Source organism: Excalfactoria chinensis, chromosome 1 (assembly GCF_039878825.1).
Source record: "Excalfactoria chinensis isolate bCotChi1 chromosome 1, bCotChi1.hap2, whole genome shotgun sequence".
Taxonomy (NCBI): Eukaryota; Metazoa; Chordata; class Aves; order Galliformes; family Phasianidae; genus Excalfactoria; species Excalfactoria chinensis.
Window position 1 is genome coordinate 183,135,935 of NC_092825.1, and position 22,243 is coordinate 183,158,177.

General features: G+C 50.9%; 1 protein-coding gene across 1 annotated transcript; it reads left to right on the top strand.

Moving 5' to 3' along the window:
* Positions 1–3,385: 3,385 nt before the first annotated feature.
* RRM1 (ribonucleotide reductase catalytic subunit M1) lies at positions 3,386–22,243 on the top strand. Its single transcript, XM_072341042.1, has 19 exons — positions 3,386–3,522; positions 3,657–3,745; positions 7,735–7,912; positions 8,268–8,368; positions 8,948–9,007; positions 10,428–10,467; positions 11,286–11,448; positions 12,217–12,358; positions 12,512–12,595; positions 13,186–13,347; positions 13,822–13,901; positions 14,394–14,595; positions 15,461–15,610; positions 16,298–16,519; positions 17,429–17,505; positions 17,807–17,942; positions 19,532–19,627; positions 20,457–20,645; positions 20,973–22,243. Exons 1-19 carry the CDS (start codon positions 3,504–3,506, stop codon positions 21,153–21,155), a joined length of 2,373 nt encoding a protein of 790 aa, XP_072197143.1. The 5' UTR covers positions 3,386–3,503; the 3' UTR covers positions 21,156–22,243.

Below are 22,243 nucleotides of genomic sequence, written 5' to 3' on the forward strand. Positions count from 1 at the left end.
TTCCTTCTGCAGGGTGTGCTCACCTGTGCCAGGTGCAGCTCCGCCCCATCTCGCTGTGCACCCAGGTCCTGCTGGTGTTTCTCCTATAGCACCCCATTCCAGCACGGAGCCAGCTGCTCTCAGCATCTCTACCTGCAATCCAGGGACACCGGGTTAGATCTGGCTCTGCCTCGCTTTGGCCACATCCGTGGAGCTCCATCTGGGGCTGTTTCTGACCCCTGAGCAGAGCAGGTCCCTCAGAACATGGAAATACCTCTTGAGCCAGGACTATCCTCACCACCACCATGAAGGGAGAAAGGAGAATCACCTCCAATACAAATCTGGCTCTTTCCATCCAAGGGCACCTGTGTGGGATGGGAATGGGACTTGAGCTGCCCAGCATCCACTAAGCTGGTGACCCTGAACAACCCCAGAACAACCAAGGAGTGGAGGAATCGAATTTCCCATCCTATTTTCTGCTCATAGAGCAGATCCCATAAGAAACCCCACGAGAGATAAGATGCTCACGACTTCCCCTGTAGCCCAGAGGCATTCAGACCCCTTGGTCCAGGGAGGGCTCCGCATTAGGACAACACGGCATAGGTCAGCTCTGGGGTGGGGTAGGATGCAAATCCCTGCATCTCCCTCCTGGTCCATCATCGTTGGCTGCAGAGTGTGCCAGGCTCCCAGCTGCTTTCACACCAGCTCAGAGCAGGTGGGCAGGAGGCGGATGGCTGGACTTGACGATCTTAATTGTCCTTTCCAACTTTAATGGCTGGATGATTCTATGAGGTGGGATAAAGGTCTGTGGCCTTTAACCGCAGCAGAATCAGAGCTGTTGTTTCACGGCTTCACACTGCGGGACTTGGAGGTGAAACAACCTCGGTTCAGCTTTGGGTCCTTCCCGTCCCAGCTGGGTACCATTCAGTCACACAGCCAAGGCAGCTCTGCTCAAACAACCCCTGCCATGTAAACCTACAGCAACAGGAACCGGTGAGCACAGAAGCTCCATTCCAACCACAGCTGCCTCAGGGTTGGGTGGAGGTACAGAGCCGTGCAGCCTCAGGAAGTCTGCTTTTCGTCGTTACATTTCCTTCCAAATTTGCCTCTTGGGCGTTGATCGTGGTTGCTCTGATCTCACCACAGCCAGCGCTGGAGGGGAGGAGGCCGATGTTCCTCTGCAAGCAGTTTAACCTGTGACGCACAGTCACATCCTCAGAGCACCAAACAACTGCTCCACCTGCTATTGTTTTGCAAAGGAGAGCAGATAAAATTGCAAAGCACCTGAGGGCAAAGATCCGTGCTCAAAGCACAGCACAGGTTTCAATGAATCAAGCCGCCGTGGTGTTTTTTCCTTCCGCAGCCCTTTTTCCAACCACGCGGAGAAACAAACAACCCCCAGTTTATTTCCATTTCCTGATCAGTTCCAGATATTCCTGTGTCAGAAATAAGAGCTCTCTGGGTGTCCAGCCTTGGTGCACGGTGCTCCCAGGTTGGCTGGAGGATGCATGGTGGGATGGATTGGAGCTGGGCATCTTGGAGGGCTTTTCCAACCTTCTTGATTCCATGACTATGAAGTGGGGCTACATCTGTCTGGTGGGTGGTTGTTAGGGGCTCCCCTCTCGGCTCAGTCCTGTTCAACATCTTCATCAGTGACCTGGATGCAGGAGTTTAATGCATCCTCAGCAGGTTTGGTAATGAACATGGAACTGCCATACAGCACAGGGGCAGCAGTCAGACACACAGCGCTGCCTCTCCCAAGGTCTGAAGGGTGGCCACAGCCTCCTGAGACCCCAAAGGGCCTCCTCAGACCCTAAAGGCCTCCTGAGACCCCAAAGGGCTTTCTGAGACCCCAAGAGGCCTCCTGAGACCCCAAAGGACCTTCTGAGATACTAAGGGGCCACCTGAGACTCCAAAGGGCCTTCTCAAACCCTGAAGGGCCTTCTGAGACCCCAAAGGGCCTTCTCAGACCCCAAAAGACCTCCTGAGACCCCAAAGGGCCTTCTGAGATCCCAAGGGGCCAACTGAGACCCCAAGAGGTCTCCTGAGACCCCAAAAGGCCTCCTGAGTCTCCAAAGGGCCTCTGCAGACCCCAGAAGGCCTTCTGAGACCCCAAAGGACCTTCTCAGACCCTAAAAGGCCTTCTGAGATCCCAAAGGGCCACCTGAGACCCCAAAAGGCCTCCTCAGACCCTAAAGGCCTCCTGAGACCCCAAAGGGCTTTCTGAGACCCCAAGAGGCCTCCTGAGACCCCAAGAGGCCTCCTGAGACCCCAAAGGACCTTCTCAAACCCTTAAGGGCCTTCTGAGATCCCAAAAGGCCTCCTGAGACTCCAAAGGGCCTTCTAAGACCCCAAAGGACCTTCTGAGATCCCAAAGGGCCTTCTCAAACCCTGAAGGGCCTTCTGAGACCCCAAAGGGCCTTCTCAGACCCCAAAAGACCTCCTAAGACCCCAAAGGGCCTTCTGAGATCCCAAGGGGCCAACTGAGACCCCAAGAGGTCTCCTGAAACCCCAAAAGGCCTCCTGAGTCTCCAAAGGGCCTCCGCAGACCCCAGAAGGCCTTCTGAGACCCCCAAGGGCCTTCTCAGACCCTAAAAGGACTTCTGAGATCCCAAAGGGCCACCTGAGTCTCCAAAGGGCCTCCTCAGACCCTAAAGGCCTCCTGAGACCCCAAAGGGCCTCTTGAGACCCTAAAAGGCCACCTGAGACCCCAAAAGGCCTCCTCAGACCCTAAAGGCCTCCTGAGACCCCAAAGGGCTTTCTGAGACCCCAAAGGACCTTCTGAGATCCCCAGGGGCCACCTGAGACTCCAAAGGGCCTTCTCAAACCCTGAAGGGCCTCCTGAGATCCCAAAAGGCCTCCTGAGATCCCAAGGGGCCACCTGAGACCCCAAAAGATCTTCTGAGGCCCCAAAGGGCCTTCTGAGAACCCGAGGGGCCACCTGAGACTCCAAAGGGCCTTCTCTTGGTGTTTTGGTGTTCTGTGGAAGGAGAGGGAGAATCGTGCGGAGAGTCGCATGAAATATGACGTTTCAATATCATTTAGTGCAATCGGCTCCGCGTTGCGGTTATGAATACAGAGAGACGAGGGTTTTTTGGCCCTTTGCGGCCGCCGTACGTCGCGCCCTCGCCCGGCCGCGAACCGCCCTTGAGGGGGGAGGAAGGAACCGCCGCCATCTTGGAAGCGGGAACGTAGCCCGCTGTACCTTCGGGGGTTGCTGCTCCCCGGGAGGCTATGAGGGGAACGTGGGGTCACATCATGGGGGTACATCAGGGGGGTGAGGCTCCGCTGAGGGCGAAAAACAGCGCCGAAATGGCCGCGGAGAGGAAAGAACGAGCCTCTGCCCGGATCCAAGATGTCGACCGCGGCTTCATCCGGGAGGGGGGCGGAGCTTACGGCGGCTCGGCGGGGTCAGTGCGGTTGGCGGGAGCGGGAATTGGCGCTCGGCAGCCGTTGGGAGCCCGCGCCGGGGAGACGCCGCCGCCATCAGCATCGCCAGCATCGCCAGCATCGCCAACATCGCCATGCACGTCGTGAAACGCGGTGAGACGGGACGGGGGGACGGGGAGGGGATGGGGGGACGCTGTAAGATCACACACGGCTTCGGCCGAGCGGCTCCTGCGCTTCAATCGTTTGGTTTCTTGTCACCGGAGCCGTCTGTAACCTCTTGTCGGCAGATGGACGCCAGGAGCGGGTCATGTTCGACAAGATCACGTCGCGCATCCAGAAGCTTTGCTACGGGCTCAACGCTGACTTCGTGGATCCAGTGAGTGTCCGATGTCCTGCCGGCCCGTGCTCTGTCCTGCATGTCATGTTCTCCAGGTGAAAAGAAGTGATAGAACGGCCTGGGCTGCAAAGGCCCACAGTGCTCATCCAGCTCCAACCCCCTGCTGTGTGCAGGGTCACCAACCAGCAGCCCAGGCTGCCCAGAGCCACATCCAGCCTGGCCTTGAATGCCTGCAGGGATGGGGCATCCACAGCCTCCTTGGGCAACCTGTGCGTCACCAGCCTCTGCATGAAAAACTCCCTCCTAAGATCCAACCTAAACCTGCCCTGTCTCACTTTCAAACCATTCCCCCTTGTCCTATCACTGTTCAGTGCGCTCTGGCAGCCCGGAAGGCAAATGGGATCCTGGGCTCCCATCAGGAGAGGGGTGGTCAGCAGGGATAGGGAGGTGATTGTCCCTCTCTACTCTGCTCTTGTGAGGCCCCATCTGGAGTACTGTGTCCAGGTGTGGAGCCCTCAGTACAAAAAAGATACGGAGATTTTGGAAAGGGTCCAGAGGAGGGCCACGAAGATGATCAGGGGGCTGGAGCACCTCCCCTATGAGGACAGGCTGAGGGAGTTGGGTTTGTTCAGCCTGGAGAAGAGAAGGTTGCGGGGTGACCTCATTGCAGCCTTTCAATACCTGAAGGGAACTTACTCCCAGGAGGGGAGCAAACTCTTCGAAAGGGCTGATAATAGCAGGACTAGGGGAAATGGTTTTAAGTTAAAAGAGGGAAGATTTAGGTTGGATGTTAGGGGGAAGTTCTTTACTAGGAGAGTGGTTAGGTCCTGGAACAGGCTGCCCAGGGAGGTTGTGGATGCCCCGTCCTTGGAGGTGTTCAAGACCAGGTTGGACGGGGCTCTGGGCAACCTGATCTAGTAAAGGCGTATGTTTGGTGGCCCTGCTAGGCAGGGGGGTTGGAACTACATGATCCTTGAGGTCCCTTCCAACCCGGGTGATTCTGTGATTCTGTGACTATTTCACTACCTAGACTTCAGCAAAGCCTTCGACACTGTCTCCCATACTATTCTCCTGCAGAAGCTGGCAGCCCGTGGCTTGGATGGGTGCACTCTGGGCTGGGTAAGGAGCTGGCTGGAGGGCCGGGCTCAGAGAGTGGTGGTAAATGGAGTTCAATCCAGCTGGTGACCGGTCACGAGTGGTGTTCCCCAGGGGTCGGTGCTGGGGCCTGTCCTCTTCAACATCTTTATTGATGACCTGGATGAGGGCATCGAGTGCACCCTCAGTAAGTTCGCAGATGACACTAAACTGGCTGGGAGTGTGGATCTGCCTGGGGGTAGCGAGGCCCTACAGAGGGATCTGGACAGGCTGGAGAGCTGGGCTGAAGCCAATGGGATGAGGTTCAACAAGAGCAAATGCCGGGTCCTGCACTTTGGCCACAACAAGCCCAGGCAGCGCTATAGGCTTGGGGCGGAGTGGCTGGAGGACTGTGTGGAGGAAACGGAGCTGGGGGAACTGATTGATGCTCGGCTGAACATGAGCCCACAGTGTGCCCGGGTGGCCAAGAAGGCCAACGGCATCCTGGCTTGTATCAAGAATGGCCAGCAGGACTAGGGAAGTCATCCTGCCCTTGTACTCAGCATTGGTGAGGCCTCACCTCGAGTACTGTGTCCAGTTTTGGGCACCTCAGCACAGGAAGGACATGGAGGTACTGGAGCAGGTCCAGAGAAGGGCAACGAGGCTCGTGAAGGGCTTGGAGAATCAGCCCTACGAGGAGAGACTAAGGAAGCTGGGGCTGTTTAGTCTGAGGAAGAGGAGGCTGAGGGGAGACCTTATTGCCGTCTGCCAGTACCTGAAAGGTTCTTACAGTGAGAGTGGGGCAGGTCTCTTCTCACTAGTGACAAGTGACAGGACGAGGGGAAATGGCCTCAAGTTGCGCCAGGGCAAGTTTAGGTTGGATATTAGGAAGAACTTCTTTACAGAAAGGGTGGTTAGGGACTGGAATGGGATACACATGGTTAGGGACTGGAATGGGATACACATGGTTAGGGACTGGAATGGGATACACATGGTTAGGGACTGGAATGGGATACACATGGTTAGGGACTGGAATGGGCTCCCCAAGGAGGTGGTTGAATTGCCATCCCTGATGTGTTTAAGAGCCGTTTGGATGTGGTGCTCAGGGATATGATTTAGCAGAGGTTGTTTTAGAGATGCGGTACTGGTTGGGCTGCGGTTGGACTTGATGATCTTCAAGGTCTTTTCCAACCTGGGTAATTCTATGATTCTGCATGAAAAACTTCCTCCTAAGATCCAACCCAAACCTCCCCTGTCTCCCTTTCAAACCATTCCCCCTTGTCCTATCGCTGCCCACCCTCACAAACAGCCGTTCCCTCTCCTGTTTATACACACTCCAAGCTAAACAAGCCCAGTTCCCCCAACCTTTCCTCATAGCAGAGCAGCTCCAGCCCTCTGACCATCCCAGTACTCACCTCTGGACCCGCTCCAACAGCTCCACATCCTTCCTGTGCTGGGGACCCCAGGCCTGGACACAGCCCTGCAGATGGGGCCTCACAAGAGCCAAGTAGAGGGGGACGATCACTTCCCTCTCCCTACTGGCCACCCCTTTTTTAATGCAGCCCAGCACACAGTTGGCCTTCAGGGCTGGCAGTGCTGTCTGCCAAAAGCCAACAGCTGTGAGCAAGGAGGAGGTGTTAGCTGCTATTCACCCTGGCAAAAGCCAAGCTCAGCAACGTGTGCACGAGCTGTTGGCAACTGTATTTGTAACACGTTTCTTCTAACTGTTTGTGTTCTGATGCTTCTTGCTTCACAGGCACAAAGTATGAGATAGAACTGTGGGAAGGTCTCTGCTTTCCCTGTTCTAAAGTGCTTTGGATAGATGGCCCAAATACTGCTGGAGTGATTGAGCTTCTTGTGCTCAAAAAGAGCGGTCTGTCTCTCTGACTCACAGTTATTGGTTGTGGCAGATGGCTCTCACTTCCAACCTGCAAAGCTTGAGCAATGCTATGTGGAAATTAGACCTTAACCCTCTCTTAAAACAAGGTGCCCTGTCGGTCAGAACCCCCCTATCACTGTAATATCTCTCTTTTGAGCCGTGTAGGATTTGGGGTGTGCGTTGATCCCACTCACACAAGCTCCTCTCTGCTTGTGCAAGGGGTGACTCCTCATTTATGGCTATGAGAAGCTTTATGCAGATGTACATTTGGAGTTGCCATCTTGGGCTCTTCCCACCTCTGAGATCTACTGATCTGTTTTCACATCTTCCTTTGCACCTGTATGATCATGAGCATTCTTGACCAACAAGCGCAGTGCTCTTCAGCCATAGGTGAAGAGGAGGAGCAGTGGTGACTTGTTTTCATCTCGTGATGCTGCTGTGATCTCAATGGGAAGGATTTGGTGCTGAGGACAAAAGCAAGATTCCTCTGCCTCCCCAGCGCTCCCACCTTAACAATGAAGCTAATTTAACACAAAGTGCTGCACTCCTATGTGCTCTGCAGTAATGGGGGGGCTATTCCCAGGAGGGGTCCCAGCTGGCAGGTGGGAGGAGGTTGGGCACAGTGCAAAAGCCAGCATATCCCAGCAGGGCTGGCTCTTTTCCCTCTCGCTGTATCACTGTAGCACTTCCACGTCTCATTTTACAGACAAGCTTCATCTGGAGTTTCAAAGCTTCCAAACAAACACTCTTTTAAACTGACCTTTTTTTTTGTGTGTGTGTGGCTTTTTTTTTTTCTGCTGAACTTTGTTGTATTTCATTCCAGCCTTCAGGAAAGTGTCTGCATAGAAAAGCTTGTTAATGGTTCTGCTCCGCGTTAACGGTTTCTGCTCTCTTTGCTCTCTTTCCTGCCCCTCTGTCTCTTGGTTTAAATTGATGGAGCCGGTGTTTCACTGGTTTTGATTTGCTTTTCTAATGGAGGAATGGAAAAGGTTTTGCTTAGAGTGGAGAATGTCTCACATCCTGAAAGAAGGGATGTTTGAACAGGTAGCTGATCTGCACTCTTTTCCTTTTCCAGGCCCAGATCACCATGAAAGTGATCCAGGGGTTGTACAGTGGAGTCACAACGGTGGAGCTGGATACCCTGGCTGCTGAAACAGCTGCAACCCTGACCACCAAACACCCTGACTACGCGATCCTGGCAGCAAGGATCGCAGTGTCCAACCTGCACAAAGAAACTAAGAAAGTATTCAGTGGTAAGTGTGCCTGGGGGCATTTAGATAGCAATTAGAAAGGGAGGAGGGGGTTTAGAGGGTATAAATATGCACATGTTTCTTCAACAGAAGTTAGAGTACCCAGGGTAATGAAAAATGCCATGGAGATGAAAGCAGATGAGTGAGGAATGTGATAGAAATCAGCTCTCAAATGCATTTCTTATTAAATATGTTTCTATTGGAGGTGTTCAAGACCAGGTTGGACGGGGCTCTGGGCAACCTGATCTAGTAAAGGCGTATGTTTGGTGGCCCTGCTAGGCAGGGGGGTTGGAACTACATGATCCTTGAGGTCCCTTCCAACCAGGTCATTCTGTGATTCTGTGATTCTGTATTGTAGATGTGATGGATGATCTTTACAACTACATAAACCCTCACAATGGGAAGCACTCGCCAATGATCTCCAAGGAAACACTCGACATAGTTCTGGCCAACAAAGATGTAAGTAACGCCTCCCCAGCCCCATGTTTTGGAAATAGAGTGAAGCGGTTCAGATGATTTCTTTCCCTTATTTTTAAGTAAGCTGTTTGTTTGGGGACAAAGACAATATAGAAGCGAGTTCAGATGGTAACTGCTCTGGGGATTTTAAAAGAGGGTGTGGGACTTCCCTTCATGTAGGGCTGTTGTCCTGGGTGTCCTCTTTGTCCTGACAGCTCAGTTACTTCATTTGGGAGAAAGTTACTTTGTGATGCAGCAGTGTTTGTGCACAGGGAGAGGTGAGCCTCGGTGTCTCATTTCAAGCTGTTCCAGCCTCGTGTTTTTATGGGGAAGCTGCATTCCTGTTTTGATGCTATCTTGTATTTCTTGGTGCAGCCAACAGCTGTGCGCTGTACTTGAGAGGGATTGCGAACACTGCGCGTTTGTTTGAACCTGTTGCTCCCTCCTTCCTTCCCTCTGATGTAGTTTCTGTTCCGTTGGATTTTGGGGGCTGGAAATCTTCAAACAACGACAGCGTTGTTATACCTGAACACGAGGCCACCAAAATCAGAAGGTCAATTTTAATCTGTTATTTCCCCTCAGCGCCTGAATTCTGCTATTATCTATGACAGAGACTTCTCCTACAACTACTTTGGCTTTAAGGTAAGAGCATTACTCACTTTACTCGAGATAACCAAGCCTGCTGTGTTGATGCTTTCCTGGAGCTGAGTCACCTGGGAGGGATGGGAATCCTTACAGAACCATTAGGTTTGAGCAAGAAAGGCATCAGTAGGTTGGTAAAAACAAGGAGTACCTGCACCAAGGAGTTGCCTAACTGCATGACTCACGTGCTTTCTTCTTGGCTTTGCAGTGTATCCGTGGCTGTATCGCATTCTGCAGCAAATAGCGCTGAATGTGGCAGGAGGTTTCCCAGCTCGTGCTGTTCCTCATAATCTAATTCTTAATAACCCAGAAAAGGTGGATTTTTTGCTTTTTGCCATTGTTTTGTGTAACGGTTCTCAGTGTGCCAACCTACGCGTTGTCTCCTTCCATGCTGCTGGAACATCTCCCCCACAGCCAGACCTGTGTGCTGTGCCCCTGCCATCTGCTTCTGCTGCCCTCCCTGCATGCTGTTCTGTGCTGAATGGCTTTGGGGTGCGATGCAGTGGGCTCTGCAGGGTTAGCTGGGGAGCACTTGGCTTTTCATCGTAGAATCATGGAATCACAGCATGGCCTGGGTTGCAAAGGCCCACAGTGCTCACCCAGCTCCAACCCCCTGCTGTGTGCAGGGTCACCAAGCAGCAGCCCAGGCTGCCCAGAGCCACATCCAGCCTGGCCTTGAATGCCTGCAGGGATGGGGCATCCACAGCCTCCTTGGGCAACAGAACTGGTGATCTTTGTGTCCACTTGTGACTGGGAGCTTCCTCCACCAACGCGTGTGATGTGGTGCCCTCAGTATTGGGGGAGCTGGCTGCAGCGTGGATCAGAGCAGCTGCTGAATGGCCACAGGTGGAAGGAAAGGAGCTTCAGGGGGTGTTTGTGTGTTTCTGCGTGTACATACATACACAGTTTCTGACCTTCCCTCCTGTGATTACTGCTGTAATTCATTAGCCACAATTCTAATAGCCATCTGCTCGGAGTGTGAGATCACCGTATTTGTTGGTTTGTGTGTTCAGCACCCTGCACAGCAGATTGTGATACAGGCTGTCCAGAAAGCATTAACACAGCGCAATTAACAATGCTGAGAGACAGCAAGATGGAAGACAAACACTCTCATGTTATCTCATCTAAATTCACTGTGTGTTATAAGGCAGTGATGAACCTTGCTGCTCCATGCTCCCCTCCCAGCATCCAAAGCAGAGTCCTCAGGGCTGGAATCTCCATCTGGGTTTCTCTTCCAGTCATTGGCCACCCAACATGCTGTGCCATTAACAAGAGGAGCAGCGCAGTGCAAGGATGGTGCCTCTTGAAACCTGGGATGAAGAGCATGACGATGCTTGGGGTTGGAGCTCTCTGTATTAATGGGATGTTTTTTAAGCTGAAAATGTGAATGAATGACCACTAAAATGTTCTTCCTTCTTAGACTTTAGAGCGCTCCTACTTGTTGAAAATCAACTCCAAAGGTAAGAACCATCAGTATCAGCTCAATGCATCATTTCAGATCAAAGCCGTGGCACAGAGTGGGGGGTGGGGAGGTAGGTAGGCTATCTGATGGCTTTCCATACAGAAACCCACTGAGTGCTGACTTTAACCAGGTGACATGCTCTGTGAGCACGTGCAGCATCTCTTCTTGGCTAGGAATCTGCCATCCTTCTGGTGGCTGTGCTGTGCTTGCATGAACAACAGCTGATCACTGAAGAGCGGCACTGTGGCAAGTGTACAGGGGTGTTCCAAATGATGCCTGTGTGGCCTGGACGGCTTCACCTGTCTGTCAGATAGACCCCAGGGCTGTGAAAGCTCTGGTTATGTAGGATATACTGGTTTCTGTCTGACAACCTCTTCCATAATGCTATGCACTTGTAAATGAGTGTAACTTGAAAGGGCTGCTGTGCTATCACTGCCTGTCACTGCAGGCCCTTAGCCTGACAATCCCAGGACACCAGTGATGGAGATGTTAATTGTAATATAATGAATATAGAGAGCAATTAGGTGCTGGCTTTGGATATTGGATTGCTCATGAGAGCAGTGGAACAGGTTGTGGTGAGGAGCTGTGTGGTCTCAGCCCTGGAGTCCTCCAAGGCTGAGCATGATGCTCTGATCCTCTGAGCTCACTCCTGAGCTATAGGCCTGCTGAGGCTCCTTCCAATCCGAGCTATTCTATGGGCCTGTGAAAAATACAGCCCTTCAGTGGTCCATTGCACATCGCATCTTGTTCCCTTAGCCCGAACTCATTGTAATGTAACCGTGACATTCTTTTCTCCCTTTTCTGCTTTGTGTCCAGTTGCTGAGCGTCCTCAACACATGTTGATGAGGGTGGCAGTGGGAATCCACAAAAATGACATCGATGCTGCAATTGAGACTTACAATCTTCTGTCGGAAAGGTGGTTTACCCACGCCTCACCCACGCTGTTCAACGCAGGCACCAACCGGCCACAGCTCTCCAGGTACCTTTGGCTTCAGTGTCTGGGGCCCCAGAACAAGAAAGACAGGGAGCTGTTGGAGAGGGTGCAGAGGAGGCCACAAAGATGCTCAGAGGGCTGCAGCACCTCCCATACAAAGACAGGCTGAGGGAGCTGAGCTTGTTCAGCATGGAGAAGAGAAGGCTGCAGGGTGACCTCATTGCAGCCTGCCAGGACCTGAAGGGAGCCTACAGACAGGAGGGGAGTCAACTCTGTGAAAGGGCAGATAACAGCAGGACAAGGGAAATGGTTTGGAGTTGAAGGAGGGCAGATGGAGGTTGGATGTCAGGGGAAGTTGTTTACAGAGAGTGGTGAGGTGCTGGAACAGCTGCCCAGAGAGGCTGTGGATGCCCCGTCCATCCCTGGAGGTGTTGAAACTTGGATGGGGCCCTGGGCAGCCTGGGCTGGTATTCAATGTGGAGGTTGGTTGCCCTGCCTGTGGTGGGGGGTTGGAGCTTCATGATCCTGGAGGTCCCTTCCAACCCAAACCATTCTGTGATTCCAAGTTTTCTTAGTGCGTAACTGGAGGAAGACCAAGTTGTGGAGGCTGGGTCTGTTCCAATGAAATGCTGTCACAGCTTCTGAATTGAGGAGCTGTGATTTTCTTTTATGAAGGCTTGAGCAAAGTTCTTTGCATGGCACGTTAAGGTTACAGAATCTGCCATCATTTTTCTGCGGCCCTAATGAAATACTTACAGATTTTTGTCGGTTTTATTTTAACACTTCTGTACTAAAGCTGTTTGTTTTCATTAGTTGTTTCCTGCTGTGCATGAAGGATGACAGCATTGAGGGGATCTATGACACTCTGAAGCAGTGTGCCCTGATCTCCAAGTCTGCTGGTGGGATCGGGCTGGCCGTGAGCTGCATCCGCGCCACAGGCAGCTATATTGCTGGGGTGAGTGTGCAGATGGTGAATGCAGCAGAGTAACCTGCTGTGGGGAAATGGCTGCAGTGATGGTTCTCTCCAGCAACACAAGACAGGAGTTCTGCTGATGGCTGAAAGTTGCTTTTGGTTTTTGCTAATGGTGGTTTTCCTGTGCTTCTACAGACAAATGGGAACTCCAATGGACTTGTTCCTATGCTGAGGGTGTACAACAACACTGCTCGCTACGTGGATCAAGGTGGTAACAAGGTAATGGCCTTCCATTAAACTGGGGGGAAAGAGGGGATCCACACCAGAGGGAGGGTGCACCTGTGAAGGTGAAATGGTGACATCAGTGATGCGGTGGTAGTTGACACGTTATTAGTAAAAGGACTTCTTTCCCTCCTTGTGGATAGTCTAGTGTTCTCTGTGTGTTCTATCATGCAGGTTTATCTTCTGCTATGTGTCTGCTGTGTGATATGTGCATTAAGGTCATCTCTTGTAGAGGTTATCAATCACTGCTTGAATTGAATCAAGCTGTAAGGCTGCAGAAGGTTTCTTGTTCTGCATCCTTTGCATTCAGGTAGTCCAGAAGCCAATGGAGGGATGGCTCAGTAGGTAAATCTAGGAATTATCAAGCTCTTCTGTTGACACAGAGGAAATTATTTTCATTAAGAACCTGAAACTGGTAGCATGGCCTGGCTCCAATGAGAGCAACAGTAATACAAAACAGTGCATTGAAATTACCTTGGTGAGGCTATCGGTCTGATTTTAGTTTGTTTAAGGTATTGTGTGCACAAGTTGGGAGGTTTCATTTTTAGGATGGTTTGTTCTGATCTTGACTGCGTTGTCTGTATCAGAGACCCGGGGCTTTTGCCATCTACCTGGAGCCGTGGCACCTGGATATCTTTGAGTTTCTTGACTTAAAGAAGAACACTGGGAAAGAAGAGCAACGTGCCAGAGACCTTTTCTTTGCCCTCTGGATTCCTGATCTCTTCATGAAGAGGGTTGAAACCAACCAGGTGAGGAGCTTGTTGAGTGCAGAGTAGGTTGACAAAGCGGTGCAGAGCTGTCCCAGAAGCAGAGCTCTTGCTGAGGAAGTTGTTGTACCCCAGCTGAGCACTAGGTTGTGCAAGTGGAGAACTCCAGTGGGATACTCTGCTTCAGGGCTTAATCACTTACGTACTTACATGCCTAATGTTTTTCATATAGCATCAAAGTCTTCTCAGTAATTAGATCCTCATCTGACTGCTCGTTATTCCTTGATTCAGGATTAAAAGTCTGTCGTAAAGTTTCATACAATTGATTTTTAAATAGATCAGACTATTCCAGTAAACGCCTTCCCTGTGCTTGCTAGAAAAGCTGGCTCCTGCTTTTTCAGGATGGGAAATGTGAGCTGTCACGTTTCTGTTTACGGCAGGACCTGCTGATGAAGTTGAATGCTGTTAATTAATGAGGCACCTACAGATTTGGAGTATTTTTTCCTTCTTTTACAGGACTGGTCTTTAATGTGCCCAAATGAGTGTCCTGGCCTAGATGAGGTGTGGGGAGAGGAATTTGAGAAACTATATGAGAGGTAAGGAAAGCGAGCAGGCTTTTATACAATGGCCATCTGATTGCAGAGCTGCCCTTGTCTGGTATCTGGGAGCCAAAGCACAGGGCTGTCACGCTGGCTTAGAAGAGGCTGCTCGGTTCAGTTATCACAGTGATAGCGATGGCACAGATGGGGATATCCCATTACTGCTCCTTCCAAATGTGAGCTGCTCAGTATAGGGTGTGTATGAAAGGTTATTTTAGAGTGAAGTTCTGAAATGGTTCCTACTGAAAGCAGTAGGTGGTTCTGTTTTGAGCGAGTTGTGTAGGGTGCTGTAGGGAAAGCTTCCTATTTCCTTGATCCAGAACAGTCTCAGTACTTTGCTGTTCAGGCTCTGCTGGCTAATTTGAAATGGAGCTGAGTTGTGTCTTCTTGGGAACCCAATGAGTAGGTTGATCATAGAATCACAGGATTGATTCCTGTGCTGCTTCTGGAGAGTCTGGGAGTCACCAAAGCACCGTGTGCCCTTTGCAGCTATGAGAAGCAAGGTCGTGTCCGCAGAGTGGTGAAGGCCCAGCAGCTCTGGTACGCCATCATCGAATCGCAGACAGAGACTGGCACGCCTTACATGCTGTACAAAGACTCTTGCAACAGGAAGAGCAATCAGCAGAACTTGGGGACCATCAAATGCAGCAATCTCTGCACAGAAATAGTGGAGTATACCAGCAAAGATGAGGTAAGAGGAGAGCATATTTTAGAACATAACCAACTTTTGGCTGGGGAAGGGAGCAGGTAGCTAAGGAGAAATCATGGGGACGTTTTGACTTGAGTGTGCACAGCTCTTCCATTGGATCTATGTGTGTGTGGGGAGGGGAGGTGTCCCCTCCTTTCCAACTCCTGCTGAGGATTTGGTATAAAAACAAGGTACCCATCAAAACAAACCTCTGTCAGCTTGAGAGAGAAACGAGCTTTGTGGCATGTGGGCAGGTATGGTGTGAGCATGTCTTACCTCCAGACCTGAACTTCAATAGTAATCGCCTCCCAGTTCTCCGTCTCATTTAGGTGCTCTGTGGAGTTGCTGTGCTTGGACTGCAGCATTGCTAACAGAAGTACAGGAAGGATGCAGAGATGAGTTAGTGCTAATGCAACATGGGATGTTTCTAGTGCAGTTAAGCTCTTGAGGCTGTTAAAACTAAAAGCATCAGCTGCTGCTGCCCGAGCTGAGCTGAGCTGTTCCAATTATCCTGGGGTTGGAAATGAAGTGGTTGTTAAAAAAGCATATGTACGGTGCTCTGATATACTCTGGATCTCATGGAGATCATCTACTGATTCTAATAAGAAGCAGTTGGGCTTAGTTTCTGGAAGGAAAGCTTACAGGCTAGGATTTTTATGGCGATACTGGTATCAACTAAGTCTTTTTGAATTGCTATTATCCTTTTTCCAGCCTGTAAAGAAGCATACAAGTGAGAACTGTGTCTTTGCAGCCTTTTAACTTGCTTGCCGCTTTGTTTGGCTAGAGAGCATGCTCTGGAATTGAGGTGGTGTGTCTTTTGCACGGGGTGTTGGCTGGCACACTGTTTTCAATGTTTTCCTCTCCACAGGTGGCAGTTTGTAATTTGGCCTCCATAGCCCTCAACATGTACGTCACTTCAGAGCACACGTATGATTTCAAGAAGCTGGCTGAAGTCACTAAGGTGATTGTTCGAAACCTCAACAAAATCATTGACATCAACTACTACCCTGTGCCAGAGGTGAGTGCTGTGCTGCGCTGCTATGGAGCCAGCAGCAACCCAGGAGCTGTGGCAGAGGCCCTGCTGCTCTCTGCAGTCCCAGTTTGGTCTTGGGCAGAAGGAATCAGTGAGGGATTCTGTAGAGCACAGAGCTGGGGGCTCCCATGGCTGCCTGTCTGCAGCTGTGACCTCTTGTTTGTGGCATCTTCAGCCTCCAGGCTGCTTCCTTAGTGAAGCACCTGTAGTAAAAGCTTCCCCTTGAGATGGTTCTGCAGTTTGGGTTTGTTTACGTGTGTGTGGGCTTCATAAAGCAACGAGCAGCACAAGGCATGAAGTGGGCTGCAGAACAGAGGGGATGAGCCTGGAACTCAGCCTTGAGCTGTGGGTTTCATACATGTTTGGGAGAGCATGTGGATAGTTCTGTGGAAGGGAAGATGGAGGGTTGGAAGTTCTTAAAGGGGGAGGGGGTGCAGAGTTACGTGCTCTGCAGGGGCACAGAAAGGCAAGCAGCAGGGCTGGGCCTTACCAAACACTGAGCAGTGGGGAGCTGGGTGGAACTCACAGTTGGATCATTGCAGCAGAATGGACTGCCAATAAAAATGAGTGCAGCGATAGGAGGAGGTCAGAGTTCCCTCAAGAGGTTCCGTCCAACTTACTTTGTTTCCACGTGGCTCAAGAACTGATTCCCTCTGCTTGAATCCCCTGCAGGCGGAGCGCTCCAACAGACGCCACCGTCCCATTGGCATTGGTGTGCAGGGTCTGGCTGATGCCTTCATCCTGATGAGGTTCCCCTTTGAAAGTCCTGAGGCGCAGCGCCTGAACCAGCAGATCTTTGAGACCATTTATTATGGTGCTCTGGAAGCTAGCTGTGAGCTGGCCCAGGAGCAAGGGCCTTACGAAACGTATGAGGGTTCTCCTGTCAGCAAAGGGGTAAGTGCCAGGAAGTGTCCTGTGTCAGGGCCAAGGCTTTGAAATGCAGGTTGTGTGGTTGGCTGTGGGCTTCGATACAGAATGAGAGGTGTGACTGAAGCTTTGTAATCCTAGAATCACAGAATTGCTCAGGTCGGAAAAGACCTTCAAGATCATCCAGTCCAACAGCAGCAGCCCAACCATCCTACCCTAACTAACAGCCCTCTGCTAAATCATGGCCCTGAGCACCACATCCAAATGGTTTTTAAACACATCGGGGATGGTGACTCTACCACCTCCCTGGGCAGCCCATTGCAGTGCTTAACAGCCCTTCCTGTAAAGTTTTTCCTGGTATCCAACCTAAACTTACCCTGGTGCACCTTGAGGCCATTTCCCCTCATCCTGTCACCTGTCAGCAGTGAGAAGAGACCAGCCCCGCTCTGCTGCAGTCACCTTTCAGGTATTGGAAGAGAGCAATCATGTCTCCCCTCAGCCTCCTCTTCCCCATACTAAGCAGCCCCAGTTCCTTCAGTCTCTCCTCATAGGCCGTATTCTCCAAGCCCTTCTCTGGACCTGCTCCAGCACCTCCATGTCCTTTCTGTACTGAGGTGCCCCAAACTGCACACAGCACTTGAGATGAGGCCTCACCAGTGCGGAGTACAGGGATACATCAATGCAAAATGTGCTATATTTCTTCCATCATTTGACTATTAAAGTCAAGAACTTTATTAAGAAACGCATAAGGTAAATCTGGGTGAAGAGGAAGACAAAAGAAAAGCTTCAGCCTCTGCTGGGGGCCCTTCCATGCCATTAAAAGATGATGATACAGGAGCTTGGCTGAGACTGAACCTTAGAGACAGTTAATAAGAATAGCAGGTCGATTTACAGCGTGCTTTATGAAGTACAGAGAAAATAATTTGTGTTCTTCAGATTCTCCAGTATGACATGTGGAATGTCACCCCGTCCGATCTGTGGGACTGGAAGGCTTTAAAGGAGAAGATTGCAAAGTGAGTAACTGCATGGTTAGGTTTAAATGCAAACTGCATCGGATATGTTGTGACTGAAGACAAAAGGTTGGCTGCCAAGAATAGCCCTATATATTTCCCTGGTATTTCCTTCCTCTCATAGGTTTTCTTTGTGGATGGCTGTATTTGTTTTGTGGCCTCATGCAGGGTTTGCCCACCCCATGGGCTCTGTTCTAGCTGAGATTTCTGTGTGTGTGAGCTGAGAAGCTCTGAATTGTTCCTGGGTCTTTCCTCTCCTTTCTCCCTTGGTTGAAGCTTTCTAACTCATGGCTTTCGTTGCCAGGTATGGTGTCAGAAACAGCCTTCTCATTTCCCCCATGCCAACTGCTTCCACTGCTCAGATCCTGGGCAACAACGAATCCATTGAGCCCTACACCAGTAACATCTACACCCGCAGGGTCCTTTCAGGAGAGTTCCAGGTAAGCACTTGAGGCAGCTTTGCCAAAGAGCTTTTCTGTAGTTGTAGTTTCAATAACTTTCATCATTGGAAAAGACAAAATGGAGCCTACTGATTGACTGTTCTCCTATGGTGAAAGGTTGAGGGAACTGGGCTTGTTTAGCTTGGAGAAGGGAAGGCTCAAGGGAGACCTCATTGTGGGCATCCAGTACTTGAAGGGAGCGTATAAACAGAATGACAGAATCACCGAGGTTGGAAAAGACCTACAGGCTCATCCAGTCCAACCATCTACCCATCACCAATAGCTCTCACTAATCCATGTTCCTCAACACGACATCCAGTCGTTCCTTGAACACCCCCAGGGTCAGTGACTCCACCACCTCCCTGGGCAGCCCATTCCAGTGCCTGGCCACTCTTTCAGAGCAGTAGTATTTCCTAATGTCCAGCCTGAGCCTCTCCTTGTGCAGCTTGAAGCCTATCTGGTCCTATCACCAGTTACATGAGAGGAGAGGCCAACCCCCAGCTCACAGCTACCTCCCTTCAGGAAGTTATAGAGAGCAATGAGACTCTCCCTGAGCCTCCTCCAGACGGAACAATCCCAGCTCCCTCAGCCGCTCATCACAAGCTCCAGACCCCTCACCAGCTTTGTTGCCCTTCCTTGAAGACGCTCCAGGGCCTCAATGTCTTTCTTGTTGCAGTGAGGGGCCCAAAACTGGACACAGCATTCGAGGTGTGGCCTCACCAGAGCTGAGTTCAGGGGGACACCTCTCTGCTCCTGCTGGCAATGCTGTTTCTGATGCAAACCAGGATGCCCTTGGCCTTCTTGGCCACACTGCTGGCTCATGTTCAGCTGAGCATCAATCAATACTCCCAGATCCATTTCCTCTATGCAGTCTTCCAGGAGGGGGAGCAACTGTTTGTGAGGGTGGGCAGTGATAGGACAAGGGGAATGGTTTGAAAGTGAGACAGGGGAGGTTCAGGTTGGATCTGAGGAGGAAGTTTTTCATGCAGAGGGTGGTGACGCACTGGAACAGGTTGCCCAAGGAGGCTGTGGATGCCCCATCCCTGCAGGCATTCAAGGCCAGGCTGGATGTGGCTCTGGGCAGCCTGGGCTGCTGGTTGGTGACCCTGCACATAGCAGGGGGTTGGAGCTGGATGAGCACTGTGGGCCTTTGCAACCCAGGCTGTTATATGGTACTCAGTTCAGTCAGATCTTTATGTCCAAAGCCAAAAATGCTGAGGAGAACCTGTAAGCAGTGTGCCTGGACTGTGTGCTGGCTGCTAATGGAGTATGCAGAATTTTAAGGAAACGCTGCTTTTCTCTGGGACAAAACAATCCATTTAATTGGAACTTGACAGCCTCTGCTGCTTGAGTGAGGTGCAGGGCTTCTGGAGAGATACCCCAGCAGTCCCAGCAAGCAGAAGTTTGCTTAGTGCTAACTGGGGAATGGAAGTTTGGCTGTGCTGCACGAGGTCTCGTGTAGATGTTGGAAAATCTCTCTGCATGTTGGTGTGGATTTTTCTCCTCTAGGAGGTGCATCTGTGCTGTAAGGCAGGGCACGTAGCTTAGAGCATACAGTGCTCTCATTCCTTGGCCTTTGCTGCTTACAGGTTGTGAACCCACACTTGTTGAAAGATCTGACGGAGAGGGGTCTGTGGAATGAGGAGATGAAGAACCAAATCATTGCCCACAATGGCTCCATCCAGGTATGCAGGGAAATGAGGGGGGGGGGAGGACGGCTGGGACTCCCTCCAGCATGAGGAATGCTGGTGGGACAGCTGGGGGCAGGTTTGCTATGTAGTGATTTTAAGGTCTGCTGTGCATGAATGACTCAACCAGCCTGGGAGGAGAAGCCTCGGTCTGGAACATTTCCTTCATAAAGTTGAGGGAATGTGCCCGAACTGTAATTTGTTCCTGCTGGAACTTGCTCACGGAACAGAGAATTCCAATGGAAATATGCAGCTAATTATTACTTGAACAAATGGAGAGCTGAGCTGCTTTGCTTCATGCGGATTCCACAACTGTTTGGGTTCCCCTTTATCACAGAGACTGGGGAGGGGTAATTCTGTAGCAGCAAGTGGGTTTGAGGCAGGAGCTGAGTCCATGGCATCCAGATCTGGAAGGTGTGTGTAGGAGAGTCTGCATGGGGTGGATTATTTGTGCTCTGGGGGTTGAAGTGCTGCTGTGTTTGGAGCTGCACGCTATAAAAAAGTGCATCCTACTCGTGCAGTTGGACATGAGTGGGAGTGCTGGAGTGCTTGAAAAGCCTCACGGCTATTTAGGATGAAACATGAACATCCTATTTGAAAGCAGCTCTTTCTCTTGAGTTCTCCAACATAGACCACCTTCTGAGAGCAAGCGAGGTTTCTTTGTGCTCGAGTGCTTTCAGACCCCCAGTGTTTGGGTTCAGTGAGGGAGCTGCAGCTGCAGGAATAATACTGTGATACATCAGTGATTTGTGAAGGGTTTGTAGGCATGAATGTGAACATTTGAGCAGTCACGGCTTGTCCTGCATTGAAAAACTCTTCCTTTCAGAATATATCTGAGATCCCTGCTGACTTGAAGCAGCTCTATAAGACGGTGTGGGAGATCTCCCAGAAAACTGTCCTCAAGATGGCAGCGGACAGAGGAGCTTTCATCGACCAGAGCCAATCTCTCAACATCCACATCGCAGAACCCAACTATGGCAAACTCACCAGCATGCACTTCTATGGGTGGAAGCAGGTATGGGGGGGGGGGCTGGCTGGGAGGTTCGTTTGGAACAAGAGAGTAAAAATGGGGCTTGACGAGTGCTTTTCATTGGCCTCGCTGACTCTTAGAAGGGTAAACGACCATTTCCTGCCAAGAATCCAGTGTTACCAGTGGGATGTCTCTCTTAAGCAATAAAGCTGCAGATGGTGTGGCATCGCTCCCATTAGTTGTGCCCACAAGGCATCACTGTGGGCCATTTGCAGTGGCGTGGCCTGCAGGAGGGCAGATTCAGCAGCTCCTTTTGGCTGTATCACTTTGCCAGCCCGTTCCAGCTCCTGGATTTGTGCTTTTCCTTTGCAGGGTCTGAAGACTGGCATGTATTACCTAAGGACAAAGCCAGCTGCTAACCCCATCCAGTTCACCTTGAACAAAGAGAAACTCAGAGAGCGGGAGAAGGCCTCTGAGGAAGAGAAGGAGAGGAATAAAGCAGCCATGGTTTGCTCCCTGGAGAACCGCGACGAGTGCATGATGTGCGGCTCCTAACGGGCCGGCCCTGCAGCGCCAGCAGAGCTGCTCCACCCCGTGGATCCCATCTGAGATAGATAGGTGCATTTAGTGTCACTTCAGGGCGGAGGAGCTTGCTGGACCTGTGGCAGGAGGGTGATGGCTGCAGTGTATGGTAGCTTCCCCATCTGAGAATTAGGGGTTGGTGCACATGTATGGGTAGAGTGCATAAGAAGTTTGTATATTGCTTTTGTAGCTGGGCTTCCTGGAAACCTAAGTCCTCTTGCCTGGTCTTGGGTTGAACCCTATAGGAAGGGCTTTTCCTGAACAGATAGGGAAAGTGCTGATGCCACTTACAGGTCTGTCCTTGGGACTGGAGATACTTCTTTTCACTGACTAAAGACTCATATTCCGTCTCCAGAGACAGCATTGAACCTGGCTGACGTGTTCTCCAATGCTGTGATAAAACACCAGGGAAAGAACCCTATGCTGGGTGTGTGGTGTGCCTGATATGCAGCCTGCCTTGGCAAAGCTTCAATTGAAGTTGAGCTTGAAAAGATGCTGTGTGCACATCAAGCAGTGAGGCCCTTCTCCCATCGATTATCCCCGTCTCCAGCTCTTCCTTCTGCCAGGATGCAGAATGGTGGTGGGTGCCTTGCAGCTTGGAGGCTTCCATTGCTGCTCAGCCTGCATGGAGGGCACTGCACTCAGTTAGTTCTGCGTTTCAGCCCTGAACGGGAAATGGCAGAATGGCTGCATTGCGTTCCATTCTGCATTGAAAACCCACTTGAGTTTCTATCGGTTTGCTGGTAATAGAATTCCTGCTGTCCTTGAGCAGAGAGCCTTGAAGGTGCACACGCCATCTCTTCTGAAGCGCTGCATTCATTCACCCAACCCCAGCTGGTTACTTGAAGTTTTAGAAACCTATTTTTTACTTCTCTATGTACTTAATTCCCTGCTTTAATGCCATGGGGCTTCATCACCCGGTTCTTAAATATTTATTGAATGATTGTACCATACAACTAACTCTCAAATCCACAAAGCTCAATAAAATGTGGTATGTCAAAGGAACGAAGGGCGGCATCTTGGGAAGGGTATTTTGATTAAACTTGTCCTGTAGCAGCTGG

Bases quoted from the DNA above. Each gene is read 5' to 3' on its own strand.
- RRM1 (XM_072341042.1), top strand. The intron at 3,746-7,734 runs GTGAGTGTCCGA...TTCCTTTTCCAG, and splicing joins ACGCTGACTTCGTGGATCCA to GCCCAGATCACCATGAAAGT. The intron at 12,596-13,185 runs GTAATGGCCTTC...TGTCTGTATCAG, and splicing joins TGGATCAAGGTGGTAACAAG to AGACCCGGGGCTTTTGCCAT.